Genomic DNA, 27,643 nt, shown 5'->3' with positions numbered 1-27,643 from the left:
GGACCTCCATTATATCAGCAGATGCCAAGATGATTTTGAAGATGAAATCAGGAATTTTGCAGTCAATTTTCAACTGATGATGCAGCAAATGCAAATCCTGACTCAACAAGGAATTCCTCTGCAACCACAACCACCTGCTCTATTACCCAGGCACAACTGCCAGTTCCTGCTGCTCTCATCTCCAAGTCTCCTGGCTGCCTATCACAGAGATTCACTGGTAGTCTGATAAGATGTGAACCTTTCTAGCACAGTAAGATGTGCTCATCAGCACCCGACTTAGGGAGTTTCCGACAGCAGATCGTCTCCTTTACCCTCATGCTTCTAATAGACTGTGCAATGGGTGCTTCCACTCATTGAGACCAACAACCCCATCCTGGATAGCTACCCAATTTTCCTCATTAGATTTAGGAAGCATTTTGGAAATGCTATTCAGATAAAAACTGCAAAACAGCACATCTTCCAACTCTGCCAAGGTAATAATTCTATTATTATACCTTCAATGTACCTGGATTGGAATGAGCCAGCCCGAACAGCACAATTCAAGAAGGGCTTCAACAAGGCCATAATCATACAACTGACATAAGGAAATCCACAGGATCTACAAGATCTCTACCTAGCTCAGTGATGGTGAACCTTTTAGAGACTGAATGCCCAAACTGCAACCCAAAACCCACTTATGCATCGTCGGGTGCCGGGTGGGTGTGGCCATTGGCTGGGTATGGCCCATTGGCTGGGTGTGGCCCATTGGGTGGGCATGGCTGTGGTGGTAACGGCAAACTGGGTGGGAGTAAAAAGTTCAATCAATCAATTCCAACTTTGCAAGATCTTTTTTTTCCCCCGCAAGGAGTTGAAATTGACTGATTGATTGAACCTTTTTTTTTTTTGCACATGGCAGCAGAGGCCTAAAGCGTAAAGGTTTCATAAAACCCAGCTGAAGGCCTAGGACTGGGGCGACGGCGCGCGTGCCCACAGAGAGGGCTGAGTGCCACTTCTGGCACCTGTGCCATAGGTTCGCCGCCACTGGCATAGCTGCTATAACAGCTGAATTTTGACTTGTAGAACTTGCCTCCCTGCCCTCTTGGATTTGGACACTGAAGAGCTGATGCAAATTGGAGCAGTTAAACAAACCCTGGGAGCAGAAGAACTGTAAAGGAACAGAGAGATCACCCTGTGTTTCTATTGAGGAAAGCTTGGCTACATAGTCAAGAATTGACCTACTAAACCTCCCAGGAGAGGCAACAGAAAGCCCAGCAATGTCTTCACTACTCACTGCATGGACAACAAGCCCCAGGACCAGGGAAATGAGAAATGTCCCCCCTCCAAGAGCTCACAGAGAGGCCCACCCAAACACCGAATGGAGCTTAATTACTTCCATGCTCAGGTATGTTAATAAAAAAAATTTTAAACAAATTTTATTGGTTTTTTTGATTCTTAGAACAAAGTGCTTAAGACACACTGTGGTGCTAGGGTAATCAAATATCCATAAATAAAATCATATATAAATAACTCAAATCAATACATTAAATTTTCCCTCTCTATTTCCCTCAATTAATTTACTACATTTAAAATAATCCATATCTAATTTAAATTTCTAAAAAATCCTAAACCTGTTTTAAAGCTTTGTGAATTTACAATTAACATAATCAAATTTGACTTTAAAGAAACAAATTATCAACTCAGGTATCCTTTCCAAATATATTTTAGATCTCAATCTCTTAAATCCTTAATTTTATCACAAATCTCATTTATTTCTTCTTTCACTACACAATATATCTCCTAATTAAAGTAAAATATTAGTCTATCCTATACATATATAAGGCTGTATACTGTTGCCCTGCCTATTTAACTTATATGCAGAGCACATCATGAAAAAGGCAGGGCTAGATGAAACAAAAGTTGGAATTAAGATTGCCGGGAGAAATATCAACAACCTAAGATATGCAGATGATACCACTCTAATGGCAGAAAGTGAAGAGGAACTAAAGAGCCTCTTGATGCGGGTGAAGAAGGAGAGTGCAAAAGTTGGCTTGAAACTCAACGTTAAGAAAACCAAAATCATGGCATCCGGCCCTCTCATTTCCTGGCAAATAGATGGGGAAGAAATGGAGGTAGTGACAGATTTTATTTTTCTGGGCTCCAAGATCACCTCATATGGGGACTGCAGCCAAGAAATTAAAAGATGCTTGCTCCTGGGGAGGAAAGCTTTGGCAAATCTAGACAGCATACTAAAAAGCAGAGACATCACCCTGCCAACAAAAGTGCGTATAGTCCAGGCCATGGTTTTCCCAGTTGCAATGTATGGCTGTGAAAGTTGGACCATAAGAAAGGCTGAGCGCCAAAGAATTGAGGCCTTTGAACTATGGTGCTGGAGAAGACTCCTGCGAGTCCCTTGGACTGCAAGGCATTCAAACCGGTCAGTCCTAGAAGAGATCAACCCCGACTGCTCTTTAGAAGGCCAGATCCTGAAGTTGAAACTCAAATACTTTGGCCACCTAATGAGAAGGAAGGACTCACTGGAGAAGGGCCTAATGCTGGGAAAGATTGAGGGCAAAAGAAGAAGGGGACGACAGTGAATGAGATGGCTGGATGGAGTCACTGAAGCAGTAGGTGTGAACTTAAATGGACTCCAGAAGATGGTAGAGGACAGGAAGACCTGGAGGAACGTTGTCCATGGGGTCGCGATGGGTCGGACATCACTTCGCAATTAACAACAATAACAATACATATATAATCCATCCATCAATCAATCTCTTTAAGATAACAAAATAACAAAATAATATCAGACCTTAAATCATTTCAGCCCATTGAGCCAAATTCAAATTTCATCCAGTTAATTATCATACCTAATAATGTACACATTATCAGAGAATACCATTACATAATAGTTTTCATACAAATAAACCTATTATTCCAAAGAATACATTCTTAATCTATTTAAAATATATATTCTAATAATCACCCATTTTTCTCTTACTTCTAACTCTAAATCTTAATACTTAAATCAATCCATAATTCTACAGTGCCTTTGATCCATCACATATAATTTAAATTTAACTTTTCAGTCTTATTCTGGCCTTTTTTTTGGTCAGGCAGGTTTCCATAACAAAGCTTCCCTTTCAGCCAATAAGTCTCTCTTTATTGCTTGTAATATCATTTGAGACAGTAAGAAGCATCCCGTCCTCTGCATTGGGCATCTATTTCTCTTATCCTTAAAGCTTCGTTGCTTTAAAGGCTCAAATCTCAGTCTTTATTTTTTCTGATCCTCAAAGGTATAGATGAAATGCTTGTAGGGTAAAATAAATTCCTCTTTAGTCTCAATTAAATCCTGTTCTAGTATGTTTTGGTTTATAGAATGGTCAGATGTTATCTGAAAGTCAGTTTGAAGGTTTGGAATATGGCTTCTGACTCTTAATTCTGTAGAAATCCCTTTCACTGTAGCACATATTTCTTCAGTAGCCTCATAGATCTTTTCCAATATAAGTTCATAGTTCAATTGTGAATAAGGTTTCTCCATTTTAATAATAATTGAAGAGAGTCCCTTTTTTATTCTTTTAGTGGAGGCTGTATTCAATAAAAGTAAAGCAATATCCACCCCCACAGTTCCCACAGCTGCATCCACTTATCTTTTCTCTTCAAAAGTAATTTGAAGGCCAAATCCATCTCATCTCCAAACAGTAACCAATAGTTGCAGTATTAACTTTTCACCAGTAGATGTCCTCAATAGGTTAAAAGTTTTTTTCTAGACACCATTCCCTCCCCCTTTCTATCTTTTAGAGAAAAAGGTGGAAAAAGAAACAATCTTCCAGTATAGTATAATAGTAGAGCTCTTTAAAAAAAGGTTTTTCTGTACCCCAAAGTAGATAAGAATAAAGTGTAGTTTTTTTAAAAAATTATTTTAACCTTTTTGGTCAGCGCCTTTCTTCCACACATACCAAAGCTGCTTTTTCAAGATGGGAAATGATTCCAATAGAGCTTTTACAGGCAAAAAAAGAGAAGAAAGTAGAGTGAAGAGAGGAGGAGAAGGGGTCTCACTCAGATCATCCGCAGTGGGTTTATTCACACTTAGATGTTGCTGTGACTTTCGGCTAGTGAGCAGGGTAATCGGCCATCTTACAGGACGATCTTTTGCTCCATCGGCCCTCAGGAAATAGCTGGAGCCACGAGAGAAGCTGCCACCCTCCCGCAGTCTCCAGCAAGCTTCCTCCTTGGTGATCACCCCTCCAGGGCGACTTTCGACCCACAAGGCGTCTACCGGCAAAGAAAAACCCAGCCGATGTGGAGACAAGTTTCCAGATACGACGGGAGTCACTGCGAACTGGAACCGGAAGTCAGGTATGTTAATAAAATTTGATTCCACCCTGATTCTTCCCAGTGGTCAGGAAACCACCATCCTTGTTTTAATATATTCTGGTTCAATCTATGACTTCATAAGCCTAATAACAGTTCTGAAAAGATACTTACAATGTCTCTGAATTCTCCATTGCCAGTGATAACTATTGATGGCCAAATTATACAAGCTGGCCCAATTACTCATGCCACAGAACCTTTGAAGTTAACAATAAATCAGCATTCTGAAGAGTTAACTCTCATTGATCTTCCATTAGTGCTGGGAACTGCTTGGTTACAACACCATGACCCCGTTATTAAATGGGAAAAATAATTTATTGCCTTTGAAAATCCTGAATGCTTTTCTCACTGTGTTCGGTCTTCTGAACCCCCCACCAGCCCTCCCCCAATGCTTTTCAGGAGACTCCCAATCTGACAAATAAATATGCAGACTTCACTGATGGTTCAGGGAGGAGGAAACCTTGCCCCTCTCTCCACACAGAGACTGTGATTGCACCATAAACCTGGTCTCTGGTCTCAAAATTCCTGTCAAGAGATAATTCCAAATGTCTATTCCAGAATTAGAAACTTTAAAACAATATTTAGACTTTAAATTTGCAAAAAGGATTCATACGACCTTCCCATTTTCTAGATTCATGAACCAAATTTTTCAAGATTTAATAGATAATTGTGTGGTTTTATATTTGGATGATATTTTAATCTACTCTGAGAATGAGGCTCAGCACATGGACCACATGTGCACAGTCCTCAGTAGACTAAGAGATAATCACCTCTTTGTCAAGCCAGAAAAATATACCTTTGATTTACAACAACTAGAGGCATCTAAATGGACTTCCAGAAAGTCCAAGCTATGCTAGACCAGCAACTGACTGCATAGCGAAAGATATCCAATGCTTCCTGGGCTTCTACAGAAAATTTGTACCAGGCTTTGCTCATAAAGCCAAATCACTGATCCAGCTGACAAAGACAGGAATTAAATTCATTTGGATCTCTACACACTAATCAGCCTTCAAAGAGTTAAAACAGATCTTTGCTAGTGAACACCTCCTTCAGCACCCAGGCATATCAAAGAAATTTATTGTCCAGATCAATGTCTCAGATGTTGCCATTGGAGCTGTTCCTTTATAGGTGGGAGAGACAAAAGACAGCCATGCCTCTTGCAATGCACATTCTTTTCCAGAGCTCTGTCTGCCCGACAACACAATTATGACATGTTTAATAAAGAATTCCTTGCTGTTAAATCAGCATTCCAACACTGGAAACACTTCCTAGAAGGTGCACATTTTCCTATAGAGGTCAACACTGACACAGGAATCTACATACCCTGCCACTACCACCCAGACAAATCAGATAGAGTCAATTCTTCTCATGTTTTGATTTCTACATTAAATGCATCCCAGTTTCCAAGAACTTAATGCCAGATGCGTTCTCTCACAAACCAGAATATTCTATTATTCAATAGTTCCCATAACCAACAACAATCCTACACTCTTCCAATTTCCAGATTCATCAATCACTACCAACCGTTGAGAGGTTGGGAGCCACCCAACTGCACCAGGGTTTACTCATAAGAATAAAGACACAGCTCAACTTTTGCTAGACCACATCTTTTGATACCATGGCATGGTCTCAGCACTTGTGTCAGACAGAGGCATGCAATTCCAATCTAAATTTTGGAAAGCATTTTTCAGCTACTTAATGTCAAGGTCAACTTTTCCTCAGTTCATCACTTTGCCATGAATGGAAAGGCCAGTATTTCACCAAGTATTACATTCCAAAGATGCTGCCCTAAGCACAATAAGATCCCAGCAACACTCTCCAATGCCAGTCATAGCAGAGGGAGAACCAGAATATGAAGTGGATGAAATCTTAGACTTTAGAAAAAGAGGAAAAGGCATCCAGTACTTGATTAATTGGAAAGGCTACATGGTTGCAGATCACTCCTGGGAAAATGCACAGTTTGTTCATGCTCTTGATTTAATTTGTCATTTCCTCCAGTACTTCCCTGACAAGCCATGGCCAACCAAATTACTAGCACTCTGCCAAATTTCACCACAGGAACTTGTTGAAGAATATGTTAAACAGTCCCTCTGCATTTCTCCAGGGGGATGAGGGAGACTTGCCTTCCACATCTGGCCTTCAATTCCTGAGAAAGGAAGGGGAGGGACCCTCTAACAATGTTTGTGTGTTACAACAACCAGCTCCTGGAGAAGAAGGGGAGGAGTAGTCCTTTGAAACTGTCTCCCTTCCACCCTTGCCAATTTTGCATGAGAACTCAGACTTCGAATGCTGGAAGGGAAAAGCAGCATAAATGAACCTATGGAAGAGGAGAGGGGCCAATATGGAGGGATGGGTGATATAGCAGATGACCAGGTTGAGCCCAAAGGAGGGGGTCAAATGCCTCATCAGTCAAGAGTCCCTGCATGCCCATAAGAAATTTTAGTCCAGCCACCTTGAATTCCTTTGACTTTTATCTATCACCAATTCACTTTGACTGTTAGTAGCTCAGATTCTTGTAGAGCAGTGGTTCTCAACCTTTTTAATGCTGTGACCCCCAACCGGTCGTAAGTCGAGGATTACTCAACCGGTTGTAAGTCGAGGACTACTCAACTGGTGCAGCACCGTTTGCAGAATGGGACTTTTGGCGGGCTCAGCAGGGCAGAGACAGCCTGGACAATCCCTATTGGCTTTTGAAAGCCAATAGAATTAGACTCTATTCAAAAGCCAATAGAATAAAAGGGAGTAGCACAGCTAACGGGAAAAAAATGGCGGACTGCATTGTTTGGCGACCCCCGTGAAATGGTTGTTCGACCCCAAATGGGGTCCCGACCCACAGGTTGAGAACCACTGTTGTAGAGAGCTTAAGCTTGCAATAAATCTTTATACTCATTTGAACTGCCTGAATCTCCTGATTTCTCCTAGCCCTTGACAACAACTATGGTAAAGCATAATGTGTAAAACCAGTCAATTTAGTTTGTATATCATAATTCATAATTCAGCATTATGTCTATACCAGGCCATTAAAGTTTGGAAACTTTAGCCTTATCTTATTATTGGTTACATAACAATAATCAACTATAAAAAGCAAGTTGCAACTGAAAGCTCAAGAGCAAAGGAAGTAATTTTTGCCTAATTATTATTACTAGTTAAATTTATATGCAGTAATATCTTTAATAGCTAGAAATCATATATAACTAAAAAAAAAAAACCTTCTGTACCTGAAAGGGAAACATCACATTTGAATGAAAACTGCTTTCCTTCCAGACTTATTTTTTTAAAGGTCAGGTAATAGGGATAACAAATGAAACTGGTATCTCAACTCTTTGGCAATTTTAAAAATTGGCAAATATGCAAATTATCAGTTAAAATCTGGCTGCATTTTATTAAGTACTGTACCTAAACCCAAATAATAACCCTTAATTGAAGGATCTTCAGTTCTAAGTTGCTAAAACAATCAGGCGAGATATGGTTGTGTTTTGCTTGGTTATACTGTGCATACAGTGCAGAAGTTGGGACGTGAGGTTTTGCTACAAGAAGCCTAACAAATTTAACTTAGGAAACTACAGGCTTTAAAAAATAAAAAATTCTCACCTGTACTCTGTAGAAATATAGGATCTGCCGCCATTACCGGAACTTTAACATGAAAAAAGCAACTGAGCAAATAACAACTTACTCATGCATGACCTTTACCCCATTATCCCAACCCACAGCAAATAGCTTGCAAGAACTCATGGAAGACAAAGATAATTTCCTTGGAAACACTTTTAGTCTGGCAGACACTAGACACTGGCTCAATCGGTTTTTCATGGAAAAAAAAAAAAAAGGATTGCATGTACATTCACTATAGAGCAGGAGGTTAGCACAGTTTGCAGTTACATGTAAAATAGAGCGTGTGATATCCATGGACCTTAAATTCTACTGCTTATATAAATCTTGCACTGTTAAACAACAAAGCAGATCTCATTATCATAATCAATTCGTTGTTATAATGGATATAATGGGATAATTTCTCATTGAAAATGTGACTTAGCCATACTTTCCTGAGTTTGTGGTATAATATAAAAATGTATTTCCCCTGCCCTCTTGCACAACTTGGATTAACATTTAAGGCATCTTAATCTTTATTTGATCCACATTTGAAAAGCTGAGGAATCTATTTCAATAGGACCAAAAAGTTGAGAAGGTTTTGGAAAATGAGTGGGTTAAGATCTTATGGATTTTAAGATCCAAACAGATAGCACTTTATTTGTAACATGACTGATATAATAATTATTGAAAAGAAGAAAAAATCTGCTTCATTGATGTTTCTGTTCCTGGTGATACTAGGATTGAAGAGAAACAATTGTATAAAATTAAGAAATATTGCAAATTGAAGTTGGGTGCTTATGGAAAAAAAATCCAATTGCGATTGGAACCCTCAGAGTGATACCTAAAGGACTATCTTGATATTTGAAAGTATGGAATTTATCAGTATTTCATTCTGAACACCCTAATTTTACAAGAGTTATCCTGTCTGGAACTGCCTATATTCTTAGATGCTACCTCAATAATTCTTAGGTTCTTGGTTAAGATCTGAATTATTAAGTTTCCATCAATCTTAGGCTGTAATCTACAGTTAGACGTAGAATATAACAATAAATTACGCACACATAATAATAGTCCTTGCAATACCTGGAAACAGTGGAATAGAAAACAAATTGTGGGACCAAGAAAAAGTTATGGCTCCCTGTTAATAGAATATCACTTCACCAGAGATAAGACTGACTCCCATCTTCTTACTTTTCTGGATTGCCTTGAAAACATGGACTGTCAGCTGGATCTCAAGCTGAAACAACCAGTCAAGTGGCTAGTGTGACTGCATCTGCTGCCCCTGGCTGGGGTGGACTTTTAGTTGCTTTAAGTGTGTCTGAATCACTGTGAGTGGTCATATAAATTTTAAAAATGAAATAAGTAAGTAAGTAAATAAACAAACAAACAAACAAATAATAATAATAATAATAATAATAAATCTGGAGAAAATTACAAAATACAAAGATACAGTATATTGTAATAGAAATAGAATAACTGCAAATAGAAATAGAACTGTGGCAAAAAAATGCAAAAGTGATACCAAAATTAATAAGCGCATAGGATACAATTCCAAAGCATCTAGAACACCACATGAACGTCATCAGTATTGACACAATCACTATCAGTCAGTTACAAAAGGCAAGTTGTTTGGAACAGCTTACATCCTGTGATGATACATTTAATATTATTAAACAATATCTACCTATCCTAGGTCTTTGGGAAGGACTCAATAGGTGGGAAAAATGCCAAAGTCAGTGTAAACATCTGGTGGATTGTGCAATCTACCATAGCATGAATGTGTATATGCTGCTTCCAGACATTTTGGGTACCTTACAATTGTTAAAATACCTAAAAAAAAAGAACAATAGAATGTCTTATTTTATTTTCAGTGTTTTTCCAACAGTTTCTGTTGTTCGCCACTTTTTATGCAAGCACCATAACTTCATTATTATCAGAGAAACTTCCTGGATATATTACTAAGCCCACTGTCAACACAGCCCCTTTGTAAAATTCATAACATTAAAAAAAGAGACATGAAATATGGCAGTGAGGAAGCTTAGGAATTTTGCCTTAGCAACAGCTCCCTCATAACAGCGGCCTTCTCTGAAGCAAAACATCTGCTTTTTAAAAGAGGATTAGTCGGTGAACTCTGATCATTTTTTACTCCTAAAACAAAAGAGGGCTAAAACAAACCTCTTGCCTCTTTTCAGATCTTTTAACAAAAGTAAATGGAAATGCACCCAAATGTAGCTGGAGAATCAACCCCCCCCCCCAAGGAAAAGGCTTCACCTAGAGGCAATGGGGATGCACACTAAAATAGTCCTTCCCTTTACCTGGGAATATTGTACTGGAGAAGGCCACACCGCTTCACTTGCCAAGAACTCTTCCAAGCAAGTTCTTTCGAAGGTAAGACAGGCCCCTTGTCTGCTAGTACAACTCTTCAGCCTTCTTGTTAAGTCCTGCCTACATTCCTGAGCAAGATAAAACTGAACGGATGCCAGATGGACAGAGGCGAGCTTTGAAAGTGGGCTGGCCATGCATGGAGGATTTGGGGTGGGTGCTTTCAGCTGAGATGTGTTCAACCTTCCTTGCAGAAGAAAATAACTGCAGTATGCCCAAGAATGAAATATACTGTAGTCTGTCTAATAAATATTATAAAGCAGCATTTCACAAACTTTTCTATATTAAGGCCCCCTAAAATAGTAAATGAATTTGTGTGATTCCCTCACAAATAATGATTTCACTGATGATAGAGTTGGAAAAGAGATGTAAGCAAATTTTATTTAGTAAACTTTATATCCCAGAGGGTTCCCAAACTTTGTCATAAAACTGCCCATTGCAGTTTTGCAATGGCAAAATGAAGAGCAGAAACTAGAATGAAAGTTGATTCTGCTCCCATTCTGCCCGCTCAAGTCTGATCTCTCTTCTTTTGTGCCTCTCACCCAAGATGGAGAACCTTGCCACTAGCAGGCCACAAGAAAAGACATGTTACAATTAGCAAGTTGATGAAGCCTCATTCCATTTTGATGCCACTTCCTCATTTTGACTGTATCTTAGTGCTTTTCTTAATGCTGGGCAACTTTGAGACCTGTGGACTACCACTCCCAGGATTCCCCAGCTGAGCATGCTTTATTGAAGAGTTATTATTGTATATCTGTTTACTGGATAGCTGTTTACTTTAGGAGAAGTCATAATGGAACAAAAACCTCCAGCTGTAACAACCATTTTAAAAACAAGTTTTGTATAGGAGATAAAAGAAGTACTATATTCACTATTTTTTATTATCTAATTAAGGCATCTGGGTCTCAAATTTAGCTTCCTAAGAAGTATTTAGGATTAAACTATATTAGGGAAAGAATCCAATTATATTTGATGATGTTTATCAGAGGCATAGTTGCTTGCATTATATCACAAATTACTACTTAAACACACACACACACACACACACACACACACACACGTACATTCTTGCCACAGAATTAATTGTATCATCAATCTTAGACTAAAGTAGAGCCTTCTAGGAAAGAATAATGAGTATAGACAGCTGTCTCATGGTTTCTCAAATTTTCTAATTTCTGTAAAAGAATGCTTGGGTAGTTGTAATTGGAGGTAAAAATTAATGCTAAAGATACCTAAGACCTGGACAATATACTAGATCTTCCAGCTTCATTACTCACTAAAAAGCCTGGATACAGTGCCTCCCTCTCTCCATCAAGAAGTACTGTTATAATAAAACAGGAGAGAGAAATTCTCTCCAAAATAGTTTGTGATGTTTTAAAAACTTGTGTTTGCCATCCATTTGTCAGCAGAATAACTTTCTGCATGCATTTGCTACCTTGATTTTCTTTTCAGCCCAATGCAATGTTGAAAGAAATCATATAAAGGAAGAAGTTGGAATTCTTTCTGTCCTGGGCTGGCTTTAGGCTAAGGCTAAGTAGATACTGCCATAGTTTAATGGGGGAAAAATGCTAATCCCTCCAAATAATTCTAAAAGAAGGAATCTTCACATCAGCAGGTGGCAGTGCCATCAGTCAATGTGGCCTATATATCCTTGAACTATTACGGTCTTTGCCTTTTAGCAGAATAATTCTCTGAAAACTGATCAGAGTAAGAGGTACAAAAGAATGTCTAAAAATGGGCGAACTTGGAGGAGTAGAGAAAAAAAGATCCAGCTAAAATTCCCATTGCATCCCTGTGGGAGAGGCACATCAAGCTCTCTGAGCAGCTTCCAACCAGGGAGCATGCAGTATCTGAGAGGTCAGGTGCTGCAACCTGACCTCTCAATCTTCTGAAGGGCTACAACTTTTGGGCATTTTGCCAACCATTGTTGGTGATGTAACTGTTGGGTTGTACAATTCATGGGATGCCCTCCTTCACTATGTGATTATATTGAACTTGGTTTACCCAAGGATCAGATACACAAATAAGTTGAATTCCTCTTTATTCATCTCAAAGTGCAAGTTATCTTATGTCAGATAATTTACACATATATTGGAACAAGCAATGATACACAGAAATTAATACAACAAATCTGAATTTTGTATTACAATGCCAATACTGTGATCATGTATTAGTACTGTGACATTTTATGTCTTTCAATCAATAAAGTGGGGTCAGAGCAACCAATGTTAACCAAATGAAAGTCTGACTTTCTTCAAGCCCATCTCACATTTTCAACAATATTTCATTAAAGAAAAGCTTCCTCAAGATTCAAAATATATTAATCGGTGTACTATTTCCCTCAACTCCTTCACAACTAGCGGTATTGCTTGAAAAATAATTACTTTGGTTGAAAAATAAATCTTTAGATTCACTCACAAAGCCTCCCCCTTTCTCCAAACTTTACACAAACTAAATCACATAGTCAACAAAAATGTTGAAAATCACGGATGCAGAATACCGTGCCAGGCAATTAGCCCATTACTTGTCCAACAGGGTTTCCTCACCCATGTTTCCAACCTACAAAAACAAACTTTTTGAATCCAGCAGAGAAGATTTGATTGCTTGCCAAATGTTTCTCGCTCAGCTTCATTGTCCCTATCTTTGGCTCTAGCCAGTGACACCTCTTTTCTTACAGCAACAGGAGTTGTTCTCACATTGAAGCCACTCCATTGTACAGCTCTATGTCTAACTTTCTGGGAATATGTAACTGGTCTGACTAAGAATCTGCTCCATAATCTGATTCTGGAAAAACATGTACATCGCTATATTTCCTTCTTCGTCTTGTGGCCTCAATAAAGTTGGCCCAAAAACAATTGCAATACTCTGCAGAGACATGCGGTTCTTCTCCCGGAACTCTATAACCCTGGGGGAAAAAAAAGGAAGAACACCTTGAAGCTATAAGAACAATTCTGCTATGCCACCAGAAATAAGTGGACTTAAGTTCTAATTTCTTTTGGCTGGATTTAATTTTATCACTTACAGTACTTTTATGATGTACTAGTACTCTTCTATAAAGATGGTTGCTACCCACTTGCCCTTTTGTGTCCATCGGACTGCTTAAGTTTCATTGAATATTATTTCTTTCAAGTAACACAGCACTGAAAGTGTCATCAACTAAATTTCTACAGTAGGGCAATCAGGCAGGCAGATAGGGAACCAGGTGGGATCTGCTTCCTAGTGGGAACTTAAAGGAAGGAAGACCAAAAGGCAAAGTAAACTGTCATAAGGGTCTAGTTGCAAGAGACTGTGGCTGAAGCAATACATTTACAAAGGATCTATGGTCACAGGGCTGCTTTTATTGTAAAGTTAGTATTTTAACAGCCTAAACTGACTAAAAGATCTGGTAAATGATGTTGCTCACCTGGAAAGATGCTGGAAGAGAACCCTCGTGGTATTGAAATTAGCAGGAGGTAGAGAATAGACAACCTCTCGTAAGTCATGCCTTCGCTTTGCGGGGTCTATAGTTTCTGCAGTTTCCCCCCCCCCAAAGGAGATTTTAATCATTTTGTTCTTTATATATAAATAATTCTAAAAAGTAACAGATTACCTGGAGTTTTTCCACTGTTATTTTTCACTGCGATGGAAACACAGGACACCATACCATTTATGTACTTTCTTACCCTGCTCTTCCCACAGCAGTCAAGAGTAAAAGGAGGGGTTGGGAAGGTGCATATCAGACCAGAAGTCACATTCTCCTAATACGATTTTTTTTTTACAAAGAAAGGCTTTGCCAAACCTGGTTTGCTACGTGCCATGACTCCTCAAATTCCAAAAAACAGTATATTATTCACATGTGGTCTCTATGTGTTTATGATGAAGTGTCCATTCTATTTTGCTTTTGCTTGTGTCCATGTTTTTAACTCTATATTTTTTCTTTTTTCTCACAACATACTTAGTTCACTAAAATCATTATTCACTAAAAACATTATCACAGCTGGCAGTTCTTTAGCTGTGTTGGCCTTCACATGCATCAAGTTCTTTCTAAGAATCAAGTTCTTTCTAAGAACCTAGGAAGTTGTAATATATATCTGTGTGGATCCCAGTAGAATGGCCTTTTGTAATTGGCAGATGGAAATTTTGTCAATGTGCAGATTTTTCATGCGCTGTCCAAGATTTTTTGGTATGGCATCCAATGTGACAATAACCAACTGGGACCATCAGATGTTGATATTTGTGGTTATCGTTACCTGTATTGATATTAATTGTCACAAGGCAGGAAAAGGCAATCTGTGTTACTTTTCCCAAACAGAGCTCTAATGGGATCTTATTAACCATCTCCCCATTGAAATTTGCTGATAAAAAGACACTTTTGATTTGTAACACTGTTATTTGAAGGAATCTCCTTAAATTATTTATCATTTATTTATTTGTACCCTGCCTTTATTATTTTTAGAAATAACTCAAAGCAGCAAACATATCCAACATATCTTCCTCCGTTTATTTTCCCCATAACAACAACCCTGTGAGGTGGGCTGGGCTGAGAGAGAGCCCAAAGTTACCCAGATAACTTTTATGACTAAGGCAACAGTTGATCTCACGGTCTCCTGCTTTCTATCCTGTGGCTTAACCTCTAGACAAAACTGGCTCTATATACTAAAAACTTAGACTGGATTTAAATATTATAATCCACAGAAATGTACTCAATTTATTTTTAGTTCTTTTTGTTTTGACCTGGCCGTGCCCAGGTTTAATGTTACTCTCTGTCTGTTTAATATTACTCTACCTAACCACAATTTAGAAAGAGTTAAGTGTGATCTTCAGTTGCTACAAGTTCTCTATCTCTGCTTTAAATAATAAATAAGCAATGGGAAAGAATGGGCAGAATAAAAATAGACCTATATCTTCTACTATCAATCTAGGCAATTTGCTAGATTGACACAATTTCTAACTTCCAATTGCTTCAACAAGAGAAACAACTGAAATATAGATAACCTGGAAAAAGAATTTTTATATGCAGAATATTAAAATCACCTTTCTGAACTCAAAATTCTAGTTCTGGAAGTATTAGCTCAGCTTAGGCATGAAGCCAGCTGATAATTTTGAGGTAGTCACTAGGAAGAAAGAAGTAGTAAGTCACTTTTGAAATTGTTGCCATGAAAATTTCATGTATTAGTCCAGCCAGTCATCAGGAGTCAAGACTAACTAAGCCCTCCCCCTCAAATTTTGTCCTGTTATGATTTCTGGATCTCAGGTATTCAGTAAAAACATTCTACGTATATATTAAAGTCTGACCACACCTTAGTTATGGGAGATAATGTCTTACAATCAGAAAATTTATGGCTTTGATATTCAAAGTTAGCCACTAAATAATCCTTTTATTCTTCTCAAGAGTCAAATATTATCTTACTAGCAGCAGCAATTAATCTGTCGAAATAGCTGAAGGGGAAGAGCGGTTCAGGCAGTTCACGGAAAAAGAGTTTGAGTGCCCCAGTGATGACATGAACATCATCCCAACGGCCACCATCAAGATCCAAATGCTCATCTGCAAAATTAATGAAAATTACAATATACACAATCCCATCCCATGTCCCATAGCACTGAAGATAAAGATAATGATAGCAATGCAACTACAGCTGATTTTTAGACCAACATTTATTCACAGTCCTTGGACCAGAGAACAATACAGTAATATTTGCTCCAGAACCATGCTGAAGAAGAAAAGGTGAGTGCAGAGTGCACTTAGTTTCCATGGCTATGGAATTCTGGCAATTGAAGTCTACACATCTCAAAGTTGCTATGTTTCAAAAACACTGAGCTAAATATTCCTTACCTTGCTTTATCTAGTGTGTGCCATAACATGGGAAAGTGGCTCCAAGAGAGAAGCTCAGTCAACTAGGTTGATTCCCGACTCCTTGACTGCTTCTCCATGCATCCTAGTATGTCCATGTGGGTTCTGGACAGTAGGATGGGAAACATTTCTTTCATGCTAGAATATCATGCATGATATTCTATTAGGTATTTTGACAAAGATGTTGATACCAACATTCCTGGACAGTGTCCAGGTTTCAGGAAGCCTCATATACATCTCAAAATTATTTACAGACATGAACAAACCTGGGATCTTCTACAGGCAATGGACATTATGCCTCACTAAGCAATCCCATTTACAAGTCACAGTGGCTTACCATGGTCAACTTTGTAGCGCAATTTTTGTATTGTGGCCAGGTTACCGCTTATTCGATAAAGTCCATCAATATCCAAGCCTGAGAGACAGAAAAATTGCAGCTATTATCTGTATCTCCACAAGAGAAATAAGGGCCTTTACTCACACATTTCATTTTTTTTGCTTCAGTACCAAAAACAACTTAACAGAGCTTTTTATGAGTCACAAAACAAAATGAAGGACTCAAAATGTAAATGTTATGGAAATTCTGATCAAGTTGCATAATGGATGCACATCACTGAATTGAAGATGTGGACTGTTTGGGCTTAGATTTTCAGTTTAGGTGAAATGTAGAGTATTCTGTACCTCTTTTCTCCACGGTGGCAATGCACTGCCTGACGAAGTGAGGCACTGTACTCTTTTCACGGTCACAAAGAACTTGAAGAGCACATCCAAACACCTGATCTGAATTTAAACAACAACAACACAAAAATCCCCATATCAATTGAGGCAAGAAAGATGGATCACATTATTTTATAAATTAATTTCCTTCCACTTAGAGGGCGGTACTGCCCTGGCAAGTGGTGGTTGAGCCCCTTATAACTTAAATGTTAATAGTATTTAAAATGGCTACAATTATGCAGCAAATGATGAGCCAACTGTGGGCCTAAGTGGCACTCCAAGATCATTTTTTAAACAGCATTCTTTCTCTCCAGGGAATATACCTTTAATGTAGCCTCGATCTCTCAGGTACTGTAGAGATGGACGCTTCAGCAGAAATTTCCTGAGCACATTGCGGATTTTGTTGGAATCACTGTCAGAACTGTGAGAGTGCCAGAAAACTGCAAAGGGATAACTGGCATTAGAATACTTATATAGGGAGTGGAGCATTGTTTTAAAGGTATGCTGAAACTTTTCCTGATCTTTCAGAGGGGAAAAAAAACAGTAGAAAGAGAAAATATAAGTTTCTCCATCAAGGTTATTTTAGAGGCTTTTTACACATGCTACTAGTTCACTTGTTTTGAAAATAAGTCTTTTGGGATGATGTGTAGTCTTTTAGCTGAAAGAATAAAATCAATTCACAAATGTCTTTCTACTGGTTTATATTCTGTACTGCTACCAAGAATACCATGAAATACATTCATGAAATCAATAGAAATGAAGCTCAACTTGAAGAATTCACCTTTACAAATATTCAAACATTAATATATAAAGGAAAGAGAATATGAAAGGAAATAAAGGGTTTCTACTGTCAGGCATGGAAAACTATTATTTTTTAAAATATTATAATTACTATTATACTACAAATGCCATTGTTCATATTTATTTTAGTTATATGCCACTCTTTCTCCTAAACATCAGGAGCCTTATCAATATGAGGATCTTCTATGTAAATATCCTTCCTTTCCTGAGCAAGCAGAGCCATCAAAACTTGTAGGGATCCAGACTATCCAGAAGATAATGCTCGCAACCTGGTAAGGCTCTCTTCCTTAAACTCTGTGCCCTTCCGGGGTATAGAGCCAGACCTTCTATATATCCCCACCCATTTAGAGGAAAATAGGTTGGAAATATAACAGAATTTGCTCTATTATGTGTTTATTTTAATTTTCATGTTCCAGGATTGTTTCTTTTTGACTCATATGCAAACCTCCTTCACAACCGGTAAAGAAACACACCATTTTTCAATATATGTGGCTTAGTGTGCTAAAGGTTTAGCCTCCTCCTTAGCTTTTTTCACACTGCAGCCTTCAGCTGCTGATCTGTATATAAACTAGTTGGAAATTAAAGTGGCTTACAAAATTCCTTTCTGGATTTCAACATTTCCCCCCTTGATCACACTAATAGTCAGATGTTCTGTCTCCTACTTTTTTTCCCTTCCCATTCATGATAGCAAATGGCAACTGCTTTCGTTTTTTGTTGCCATGCCTTCTGTAGACTGAAGAAAATTTTACAACAGTCCTTCCTGTCATTTGGACGTAAAACAGAAATTTAATTCAAATCTTTGTCAATTTGCCTAGTTAAAAGAAAAAATATTACAAAACAGGCCAGCGTTTTGCCATTTCTCCATCCAATCCCTTAAAAACAAGACAAAACAAAGAAACAGCCTGCATTGGGGTTTTCATTGGTGAAAGCTGAACATTGTTTGTCAGAACAAAAACAAAGGTCCTCTGTTGAAAAAAAAATTCAACAAATTCTAATTCAGCAGCAACCTTTAATTTTATGGTGACTTGAAGTCCTTAAAAAAAAATCCTGGTTACTAAATCCTTTTTAAGTATTTTAGGTAAAAGAGGGATTAACAAATCCTAATCCTGAAAAACTATTATGTATCTGTGGATAAATATGACCATGGTATTGGTGAACTAGTTAATCTGCAAACATATGTGATGTTTCCATTTTCATTTTCATCACACATTGTATCACTGTTGTCAACTCAGATCATATACATTTGCCAATGAACAGAGCACAAACCTGGATTCTTTTTTTCACTTTCTTTCTCTTTGTTCCCTCCTGTTTGTTCCTTGGATTTTACAGCTGCTGAATTATCATCATCCTCTTCCAAAGGGAAAGCTATAGACTGAAAGAAAGAAATACAGAACAATTATTGTCATCCCTGCCAAAAAGCTAGAAGAACTATGAAATCCTAATATTGCCACTTCCCCTGGCAATTGATAAATATTCCACTTTTCCCTCCGTTTTTCCTTTTTTGGGGGAGACAGACAATAATGGTAGTAGTAACAAATATCGAAGGTTTACAAATGAAAATGAATGTCATGTGGATGCTCCTATAAAATCCCATGAATGAGGCAGAGCAATGGCAGAAAAAAAGCATCACTTTGTGTGCAAAAACCACAAAGAAAGTTTGAGTGCATGTTAAGTTCAATGACAAGTTTTGCATACATTTATGTCATACCAACTTGCTCATTGCTAAAGAGAAAGGGAAACTTTCCACCAGTTGCCATCCCTTCTTCTTTTATCTGAGCTCATGAAGAAGAAAGTTTTTAAAACAACATTACATTTGTAGGACTTAAAGCTCAGAAATTGCTGTATTTCCCCACCAGAATGCTTAACTATTTTTTTTTTAAAAAAGCATTTTCTAGCAGAAAGAAAATATTTGTACCGCATTGGAATAAGGAAACATTTTTTTAAAAAAATCCTTCTTCTGATGTTCTTACATGTCCCTGATCTGCAAGAAATTTATTTACATTCAGGAACCACAACATAAAAAAAATAACCCAGAGATTTTAACTCTGCCATATTGTATGTTAGGAATAAGAAATATGTATCCTTCCAGATTCTGCTGATAATCAACTCCCAGCAATGCCTAGCACAGCCAATGATGAGAACTCCTGTAATTGAGTAACCTCTGAAAAGGCTAAATATAGAACCATTACAAAGCATCTATATTTTTATGCTTTTGAGAGTTTAAGTGAAGATGGTTTGTACATACCGTCCTGTTGGTTCCCACCCTGTGCTATATAGTATATGAAAAAGATTCCTGGTTCATTTTGGATAGCATAGATTCAGTAACAAGAGACGTACCAGTCTGCCAATTCTGTTATTAATTGCATTGTGCCACATGCTGGCAATGGATTCAGAATCATGTTGGATCAAATACTCTGAGCCATCCCGTGTCTTCAGCTACAACAGAGCAAGCGTTTGTATGTGATACCTGGGTAAAAGTTGTTCTCCACAAACATTGAAAATTGCTCTAATTTACCAAACTGCACTTGCAAGTCTTCATTGTTTTTTAGAATTATTTTAGAGTGACTTAGAATAAAGCACATTGCATTCACATAATAGTAATCCATATCAAGAAATAACTAAACTGATTCTTTAACAGCAGGCTAGCTCTGACAAAAGATGGGGTGCTTTGGAGACCCTCCCCCATCATAACTATAGATTCAGGAGTTGGTTGCCTATTATCCCTTATCATTTTTCTCCAAACAGCATAAGATACATTTCCTAAAGCAACTGTGACAATAAGAGAAATACCTTTTAATTTTGCCACATATAGCAGAGATAGTCCAGGGAAGAGGGTCATTTCTTTCCTTCTCTCTAAACTCTGGTATACTTGGCAATAATGACCATTTTTTCTTACCTCCAAGACATTCTTCCTACTTGATCTATCTTTGTGAGCCCAGGAAAGAGATGCTCCATGAAGATTCACTCTAAACTCTGGACTACTTAGCACAGAGGGATGTTTCTAAATGTGCAAAGAAGAAAAGTAGAAGTAGCACAAATGTTCAGATTGGACCATTACTCACTGATCTCCCAGCTTTCTTTATCACATTATATCTATCCAGTATAAAAATTATAATATAAATTTCCATTTATTCTGCTATGACTAATATATCTTGCTTTCACAGAAATCCAGATTGTTGGCCAAAGTATGCTGTGTGAGTAAGATTTTAGTTATGCATACATATTCCTAATCAATTGGTGTGAATATAAATGAAAACAGAAAAGTTTCTAATTTAAAGTAAGGTTTAGAGATGTCTACAGAGGCAACTATCTCCATCATTGTGTCCTCCATAAATGTTAAACTAATACTTCATCACACAGCTAACATTACCAATGGCAAGGCTGGGAATGATAAGGAAAAATTGCATTCCAACTAACCTATTAATTTTATAAGAGAGGAGTCAGTAACCTTTTTTGGCATAGTTTATGAAAAACATTTATCCTATTGTTCCAACAAAGTGCTTAAAGATGCAAGGAACAGACTTAAAGACAAAAAGAGACATAATTTAAAAATTCAAATAAAGTTTAGCAAATAAGTAGCAGAGCATACTGCAGTAACAACTTGCAGGGCTTCCAAAAAAGAGAAAAAACAATGAACCAAATGCATAAAATAAGGGACAGGGGCAAAATGAAGAAAAGATTTCTTCTGCAATTCCATATAAGGATGACTTATATGGAATTTATCATATCTAATTAAGTTTTATCCAATAAAGAGGCAAGAAAGAGAACTCCAAAGCAATTTGGTATTTTTTTTAAAGTTATTTTATATAGAATGTAATTGTCCAAGTCTTCCTCATACTAATTTTGCTTTACTTTTAATGCTGTACCATATTATTAACATAGTTACAGATGTTTTTTCTGAGCAGACATATATATATTAAAAATAATAATTTGTAAAAATTATAAGAGCCAAACAGAAATTTTATTCACACGCATAGGGAAACACGTATTTCAAAGTCTGCAAATGGATTTTTGCTAACCAAACGCAACCTTGAGATGAGAAGACTTCTAAAGATACCTTAAGAATTTAACAGATTCATATAAAGGAAGATGATTTTTAAATTAACTGTATTTATACATTTGAATTTCTTCTCCAACTCTATTCTGTTGGAATATCAACTATTCTCTCAGAACAGGAAGCTAAAGCTGAAGACTCACTACGCCACTGGAAGCTGAATGCTTGGAGTCCTTGAAAAATATTAAGGCACCGCCTTCCAAGACCGTCCATACACAGGTCCAGTTCTTCCTAAAAGAAGGTAAAGAAAGGACACATCATTTACAGAATAACATTAACTGGGTAGGCATAAACTGAAGAGTAAGGGAGAGATTTCAGTTTGGGAAAAAATAGTATAACTATCCAAACATAGACATCAATATTCTCCCTTATCATTTTTCAACACACATTGCTCTTAATAATCAACACACAAAAGGAATATGTCTCTATGAATGATCAACTCAGTCATGATGAGAGAACGGATTCAAAATAGTACGCAGTACAGATAATATACTGTATAGCTGAAGAATGAGAGAGAGAGACACAATCAGGAGGCCAATAATTCAGTTCCAAATTGCTCACAAGTAAATCAAAAAGGAGTGGGCAGAATACTGATAAGCAGGTAACTGTTCTGCAATGAGTGCCTTTATTCACTGTAATGTAAACCCATTTAGTTCCTGCAAAAATGCGAAAGGCAATTGGCAATTGGCAAATACCCTCCCCTTCAATATGGCTTAAAGAAGCTTCTAATTTTACTGATTACTTACTTTATTTAAATTCAACCTTGCTTACTTTTACTTAATTAGTAACAATTTGTTAGTGAACTTATTAGTGATGCAGTCCCTCCACAAATATGCTTAAGTCTCTCAAATGATACTCTACCTTGCCTGAACCAGCATTTTCAAATAGTCTTACAGAATTATAATGCTCATTACACAATTTTGGTTAGAGCCTTGCTCTTCCTTTCAATGGTAACACTTATATGTTTAAGGAGGATTGTGGCTCAGGAATATGGTTTCATTTCCATCAGTGGCTAAAGACCTATGCCAGTCTGGAGGCAAGGAATTAAAATGCCTAAGAAGTCTCTGATATCTAGGCTGCTATTGACCAGAGAAGAGATTTTATCTTGTGCCTTGAATGACTGAACAAGGAAGAAGCAGGACATTAGAAGGCAACATCAGTTGATCTATTCCACAACTGCAAGTGCTTATTATTCTAGGGGGAAAAACCCCATATTTTTAATAGAGTAACTCCAATTCCAAGCAAGAAAAAAAGTACTATTCCAAACTTCCTTCTTGCCTCTCCCTACATCAGAAAAACTGAAATAAGTCCACAAAATATACAAAACATCCCCCTCTTACCTCAGACGTTTCCCTTTATCAGCAGTTCTTGTCCGATAGAGCATCCCAGCTTTCTCAAGAGATCTCAGCTGGGGAGATGGAGAAAAAGAAATGGTGATTTAATCTTGTACAGGTTGCTGGGGAAAACCCCGTCATCATCAACTTCATGTCATTGAGGATTGCTTTTAAACAAATCCAAAGTCACTGGGAGGAAGGGTAGGCTCCCCTCACTTCCCAAGCATGGTTGTCATCATTTGGCTTAAGGCCACTGTAAGTTTAAGACATAAATTTGGGAATCAAGATAATACAACCCTTCAGATATTGCCTAATTTAATCCTGAGTACAGGAAAGATGCTAAAAAGTGGGAGCCTAGTCAGTAGACATTTTATATTTTCATTATCAAACTGATTAAAACCGGAGCCCCTTTTCACCTTCCTTAGAGAGAAAATAATTCTAGAGTTTCTTCTACTGCTGTGAGGCTTGGTCTCTCAGTTACAATTTAAGAAAATAAGATCAGGAAATGGACAATGTGGAAATTATCATTGCAGGCTTTACCTGGCTGTTTGAAAGTGGTAGCTTGTTTGGCCATCCTATTCTCATCATTCCCTCCCTCTTTCCAAAAGGTCCTCCTGGTTTAAACTATGCAAAGGATCAGGATACTAGTTGGCTTCTCCCTTTAATTTATTTATCAAAACCCCTCTTTAGGTCTGCCATCAGCAAGCAGAGACCCTTTCTTCCATACCTGCTCATCTTTTGACCCAGGATGAACTGACTGGTTGGGGGACCAACTTGCAAAAGGACTGCTGCCACGACTAGATCCACTACTGGTACTCTGGCGATCGCCAGAAGTGGTCATCTAAGTATAATAATTTTAGCAGCAGTAAACAACATACAGGCATGCATACAACAATTCTCCAGGATTGTGATCTACTGTATTGCAACACTCAAGTTTGTATTTACATCTATCAATAAGTAACCCATTTTACCTCCTTTTACTTTCAGCAGATGAATCTGTATGCCAATTGCTTAAACTTTAGAATCTGTTTTACAGATTGGCATTTTTACTGTGTCCATCTCATTCAGTGACTGGGATCCTAGAGGCAAATGGTGGTTTGCTTAACCATGGGTTTCTGAAGAAATTATGATGGCTGGGAATACATTATAGAGTAAATCCTTTGTTCTATGTGATTAAATTTTTAATGTTTTAATTTAAAGAGCCCTGATTCTACCATTTGAATGTCTCAGCCTCATTGTAAAAGTAATCTTGTACTCACAGAGTCATAGGATTGGAACAACCTTGGAGGTTTTCTAATCCAACTTTTTGCCCAAGGCAGTTATCCTCAGACCTGCCCAACTGGGCTCCCAACTTTTGTTTGAAAATCTCTAGAGATGGAGCATCCCCAATACCAGGAATAGGCCAGTCCATTACTTAATAGTTCTCATGGTCTGGAAATTTCTCCTTGGATCTCCCTCTGTGCCCCTGCTCCCAGTCTTTCCAAGATATTCTTACCATCTCTGGGACATCAAACATTGATGTTTCTGGGGTGCCAGGGGAGGCACAACACTGGTCTGACGAAGGAATACCAGTATAGTCAAATTGCTTGTAGGATCCATCTGGAGAATAATCTTCCTCTGGAGAGAGTTCAAATTCTTGAGGAGAAAGTTTTGGGTAGTCAGTTTCTGGAGTTGGTGGCTGAAAAAAATTTAAGAAAAAAGATCAATACACAAACAATTTTTCTTCCTCTCCAAACAGTTGAAGGGATTCTGGCTTAGAGGTTTCTTTCCCTAAGGCTTGAGAATTGTGGAACAACTTCTTCACCCCAAAATCCAGCTTTGCTGGGCTCTAAAAAGGCCCTGAAGATCTGCTTCTTCTCCAGGTATTAGCCCAATTATAATTATGAGTTATGGGCCTGATCCCCACCACAATATATTTTACTTTATTTTACTTTATTACTTTATCATTTTTCTTTGTATTTGATGTTTTTAAGAGACCTCTCTTCCCATCCACTTACCCTCTGATCCGGAGATCTCCTAGTAAGTGCAGGCCGCATCTCTGGAGGATTGAGAATTTCTTTTGGTGCCTCCCACGAAGTCTCACCTGTTGCTGCGTTATAGAAAAATATTTGCCCACTGGCCTCATCTACATACTGGTTCCACTCAGCAGATGAGACAGGGCTGGGAGAGTGAGAGTGGGAAAGACTCACACTATTCAAGGAAGCCTCAAAGGGAGACTCCCAAGTTGTTTGACCAGACACAGAATTGTAATAGAAGAAATGACCACTTTTGGTGTCGGTGTGAATTTCCCAGTTGTTCAAGGGGTTGCTGAGGCACAGCTGGAACGGGGAGTGGGAATCATTGGCAGTAGTAGTACTGTGCTCCAACTGAAGTTCTTGTATGTTCACATATACTGGATCTGTGGCCACATCTTCAAGCAACTATGAAAACAATAAAGAAAAGTAATCCAACCACATCTTTGTATGAAACCTGTCCCTTAACCAGCTCTCTGAATGGCTTCTATAATTCCTAAGGAGCCAGGATTATGAAATCACACTTAAACAATTAATAATTAGCAATAGTCTAATAAAGTCCATTTTTTAAAAAACCCAATATAACAAACAACAAAAGAAATCAGATAACATACAATTTAAGGAAAGATACAAAAATTTAATTATTCCATACTCAATATTTCTGCTTCAAAAGACATTTGTACAAATTAAAGAAATCTTCAAGACTCTTTGTGCATTAAATGTGGAAAATAATCTTGGCAGAAATACCATGACTACAATTATTTTGAGATGTAATGCTGCTTGCTTGCAATGGCCTGACTTTTTTATATTAATAAGCAAACAATTTATTAAACACATCCACTCCAATGTTTTGCTGTTTCACTCAAAAGTAAATCAAATTAGGCTTCCAGTTTTGATGTCGCGGTGAGGCAGACACAGGAAGACTGGGTTCCGTCTTTCGCGATCGATTTTGCCCCACTGGAGACCCTGGAGAGGGTCAAAAGTTACCCCATAGAGGTAACAAGCAGGGAGGGGACCCTCGTTGATTGCAGAAGGGTGGCAGCCCTTCTATTTGATCTAAGGAAGCCCTCCAAACCAGCAGAGGAAAGACTGGCTACATTCATGTAGCCAGTTAAAAGTGGCTGACAACAGAAGACAATAAGCACCATGAGCACCAACAAGCAACATTACAGCAACATGGATGAAACTGGGTGAGACCTGATCCTCTCTTTATGATTCAAGACCTCTTCCTGAAAAACTGCCAAAAGCACTCCCCCGATGAGAGAGAGAACGAGAATTTCTGCCCCATTCTCTCAGGAAAAGAAAGCAGCGATTTAATTACTTGGGAAAAATGGAGAAAACTACAAGACTAATTTGGAATTAATATATATATATATATATATATATATATATATATATATATATATATATATATATATATATATATATATATATATATATATGGCTTGGAAATTTGGGGACTAAAAGTGCTTTTAAGACCTTTTTTGTTTTCTTTTTTTAAGAAAAGAGACTTGCAAAGTTTACAATACAAGTTTTGGATTTAAAAACTAAAAAACAGTGTTAATGACATCTCGTGCTGAATTATGGCACTGCAACTTATTATGCCTAAAGGAAACCTTCTAGAAGCCAAGAATTAGATAAGACTTTGGCTGGCCTTGGAAGCTTTCACTTTTGAAGATTGCAGCTGAGAAAAGAGAACAGACCTGGGGGCTGTTTATCTGTGTGGCAGAGATGATAAACTACTATAAAATTGGCCTGTCTGAACTATGAACACAAATACTAACCTTCAGAACTGTATTGTGGAACTATTTTCCTTTAGAAGAAATATACACTATTGCCTGATATGATGGAACATTTTGGATTATAAATCTTGATTGAGAAACAACTTTTAATAGTTCTTTCTTCTCCCTGGACAGAAAGGATATATTTCTCATTGGACAGAAAAATTTGAATTTTATTTATATTTGCTTAGGGGAGGTTTAAGAAAGGATTGATAAATTGGTTGGATAATCTGGAGCTCCAATAATAATTAACTGAAACTTTCTAAATTCTCAAATAGATTTTTATAAAGGCCATTTACAAAAAAAAAAAAAAATGGATGTTCCATATTTAGTTCTAAGTCAGTGGTTCTCAACCTTTTTAATGCCGCGACCCCCAACCGGTCATAAGTCAAGGACTACTCAACCGGTTGTAAGTCGAGGACTATTCAACTGGTGCAGCACCGTTTGCAGAACAGGACTTTTGGCGGGCTCAGCAGGGCAGAGATAGCCTGGACAATTCCTATTGGCTTTTGAAAGCCAATAGAATTAGATTCTATTCAAGAGAGTCTATTCTATTGGCTTTCAAAAGCCAATAGAATAAAAGCGAGTAGCACAGCTAAGGAAAGGGGGGGAGGAAATGACGCACTGCGTTGTTTGGCAACCCCCGTGAAATGGTCGTTCGACCCCAAATGGGGTCCCGACCCACAGGTTGAGAACCACTGTTCTAAGTAGTAAAAAACCATCCTTAACGTCTGTCTCCATAAGCCTCAGTTTGACATACCACCAAGAAAATACTGATGAATCACAGAAAGAAATTC

The 27,643-nt window shown here is 37.8% G+C and overlaps 2 protein-coding genes across 3 annotated transcripts in view; both read right to left on the bottom strand.

Moving 5' to 3' along the window:
* Positions 1-12,209, bottom strand: part of TMEM98 (transmembrane protein 98) — a 40,676-nt gene extending 28,467 nt beyond the window's left edge. Inside the window, exon 1 of one of the 2 annotated variants that reach the window (XM_039368737.1) lies at positions 10,251-12,209. The gene's annotated coding sequence lies outside the window, so the exon portion shown is untranslated. Of the gene's footprint in view, positions 1-7,938; positions 9,011-10,250 lie in introns of those variants that run through there. The other variant, XM_039368738.1, reaches the window with a different exon arrangement.
* A 132-nt stretch (positions 12,210-12,341) lies between these two features.
* The window catches only part of ARHGAP27 (Rho GTPase activating protein 27), an 82,265-nt gene continuing 66,963 nt past the window's right edge, over positions 12,342-27,643 (bottom strand). The window contains exons 4-17 of the mRNA XM_039368735.1: positions 25,051-25,473; positions 24,549-24,731; positions 23,781-23,894; positions 23,060-23,127; positions 21,863-21,950; positions 20,562-20,666; positions 20,003-20,101; positions 18,932-19,037; positions 17,188-17,304; positions 16,829-16,927; positions 16,485-16,562; positions 15,707-15,841; positions 13,721-13,826; positions 12,342-13,222 (exon numbers count right to left, since the gene is read on the bottom strand). Coding sequence (XP_039224669.1) covers positions 13,045-13,222; positions 13,721-13,826; positions 15,707-15,841; positions 16,485-16,562; positions 16,829-16,927; positions 17,188-17,304; positions 18,932-19,037; positions 20,003-20,101; positions 20,562-20,666; positions 21,863-21,950; positions 23,060-23,127; positions 23,781-23,894; positions 24,549-24,731; positions 25,051-25,473 — 1,899 coding nt within the window. The 3' untranslated portion in view covers positions 12,342-13,044. The remainder of the gene's footprint in view (positions 13,223-13,720; positions 13,827-15,706; positions 15,842-16,484; positions 16,563-16,828; positions 16,928-17,187; positions 17,305-18,931; positions 19,038-20,002; positions 20,102-20,561; positions 20,667-21,862; positions 21,951-23,059; positions 23,128-23,780; positions 23,895-24,548; positions 24,732-25,050; positions 25,474-27,643) is intronic.

Source organism: Crotalus tigris, unplaced genomic scaffold, assembly GCF_016545835.1.
Source record: "Crotalus tigris isolate CLP2741 ecotype Arizona unplaced genomic scaffold, ASM1654583v1 scf7180000020929.304458, whole genome shotgun sequence".
Lineage (NCBI taxonomy): Eukaryota > Metazoa > Chordata > Lepidosauria > Squamata > Viperidae > Crotalus > Crotalus tigris.
Note: the sequence above shows the minus strand (reverse complement) of the source record. Positions and strands in the feature narration are given on the sequence as shown.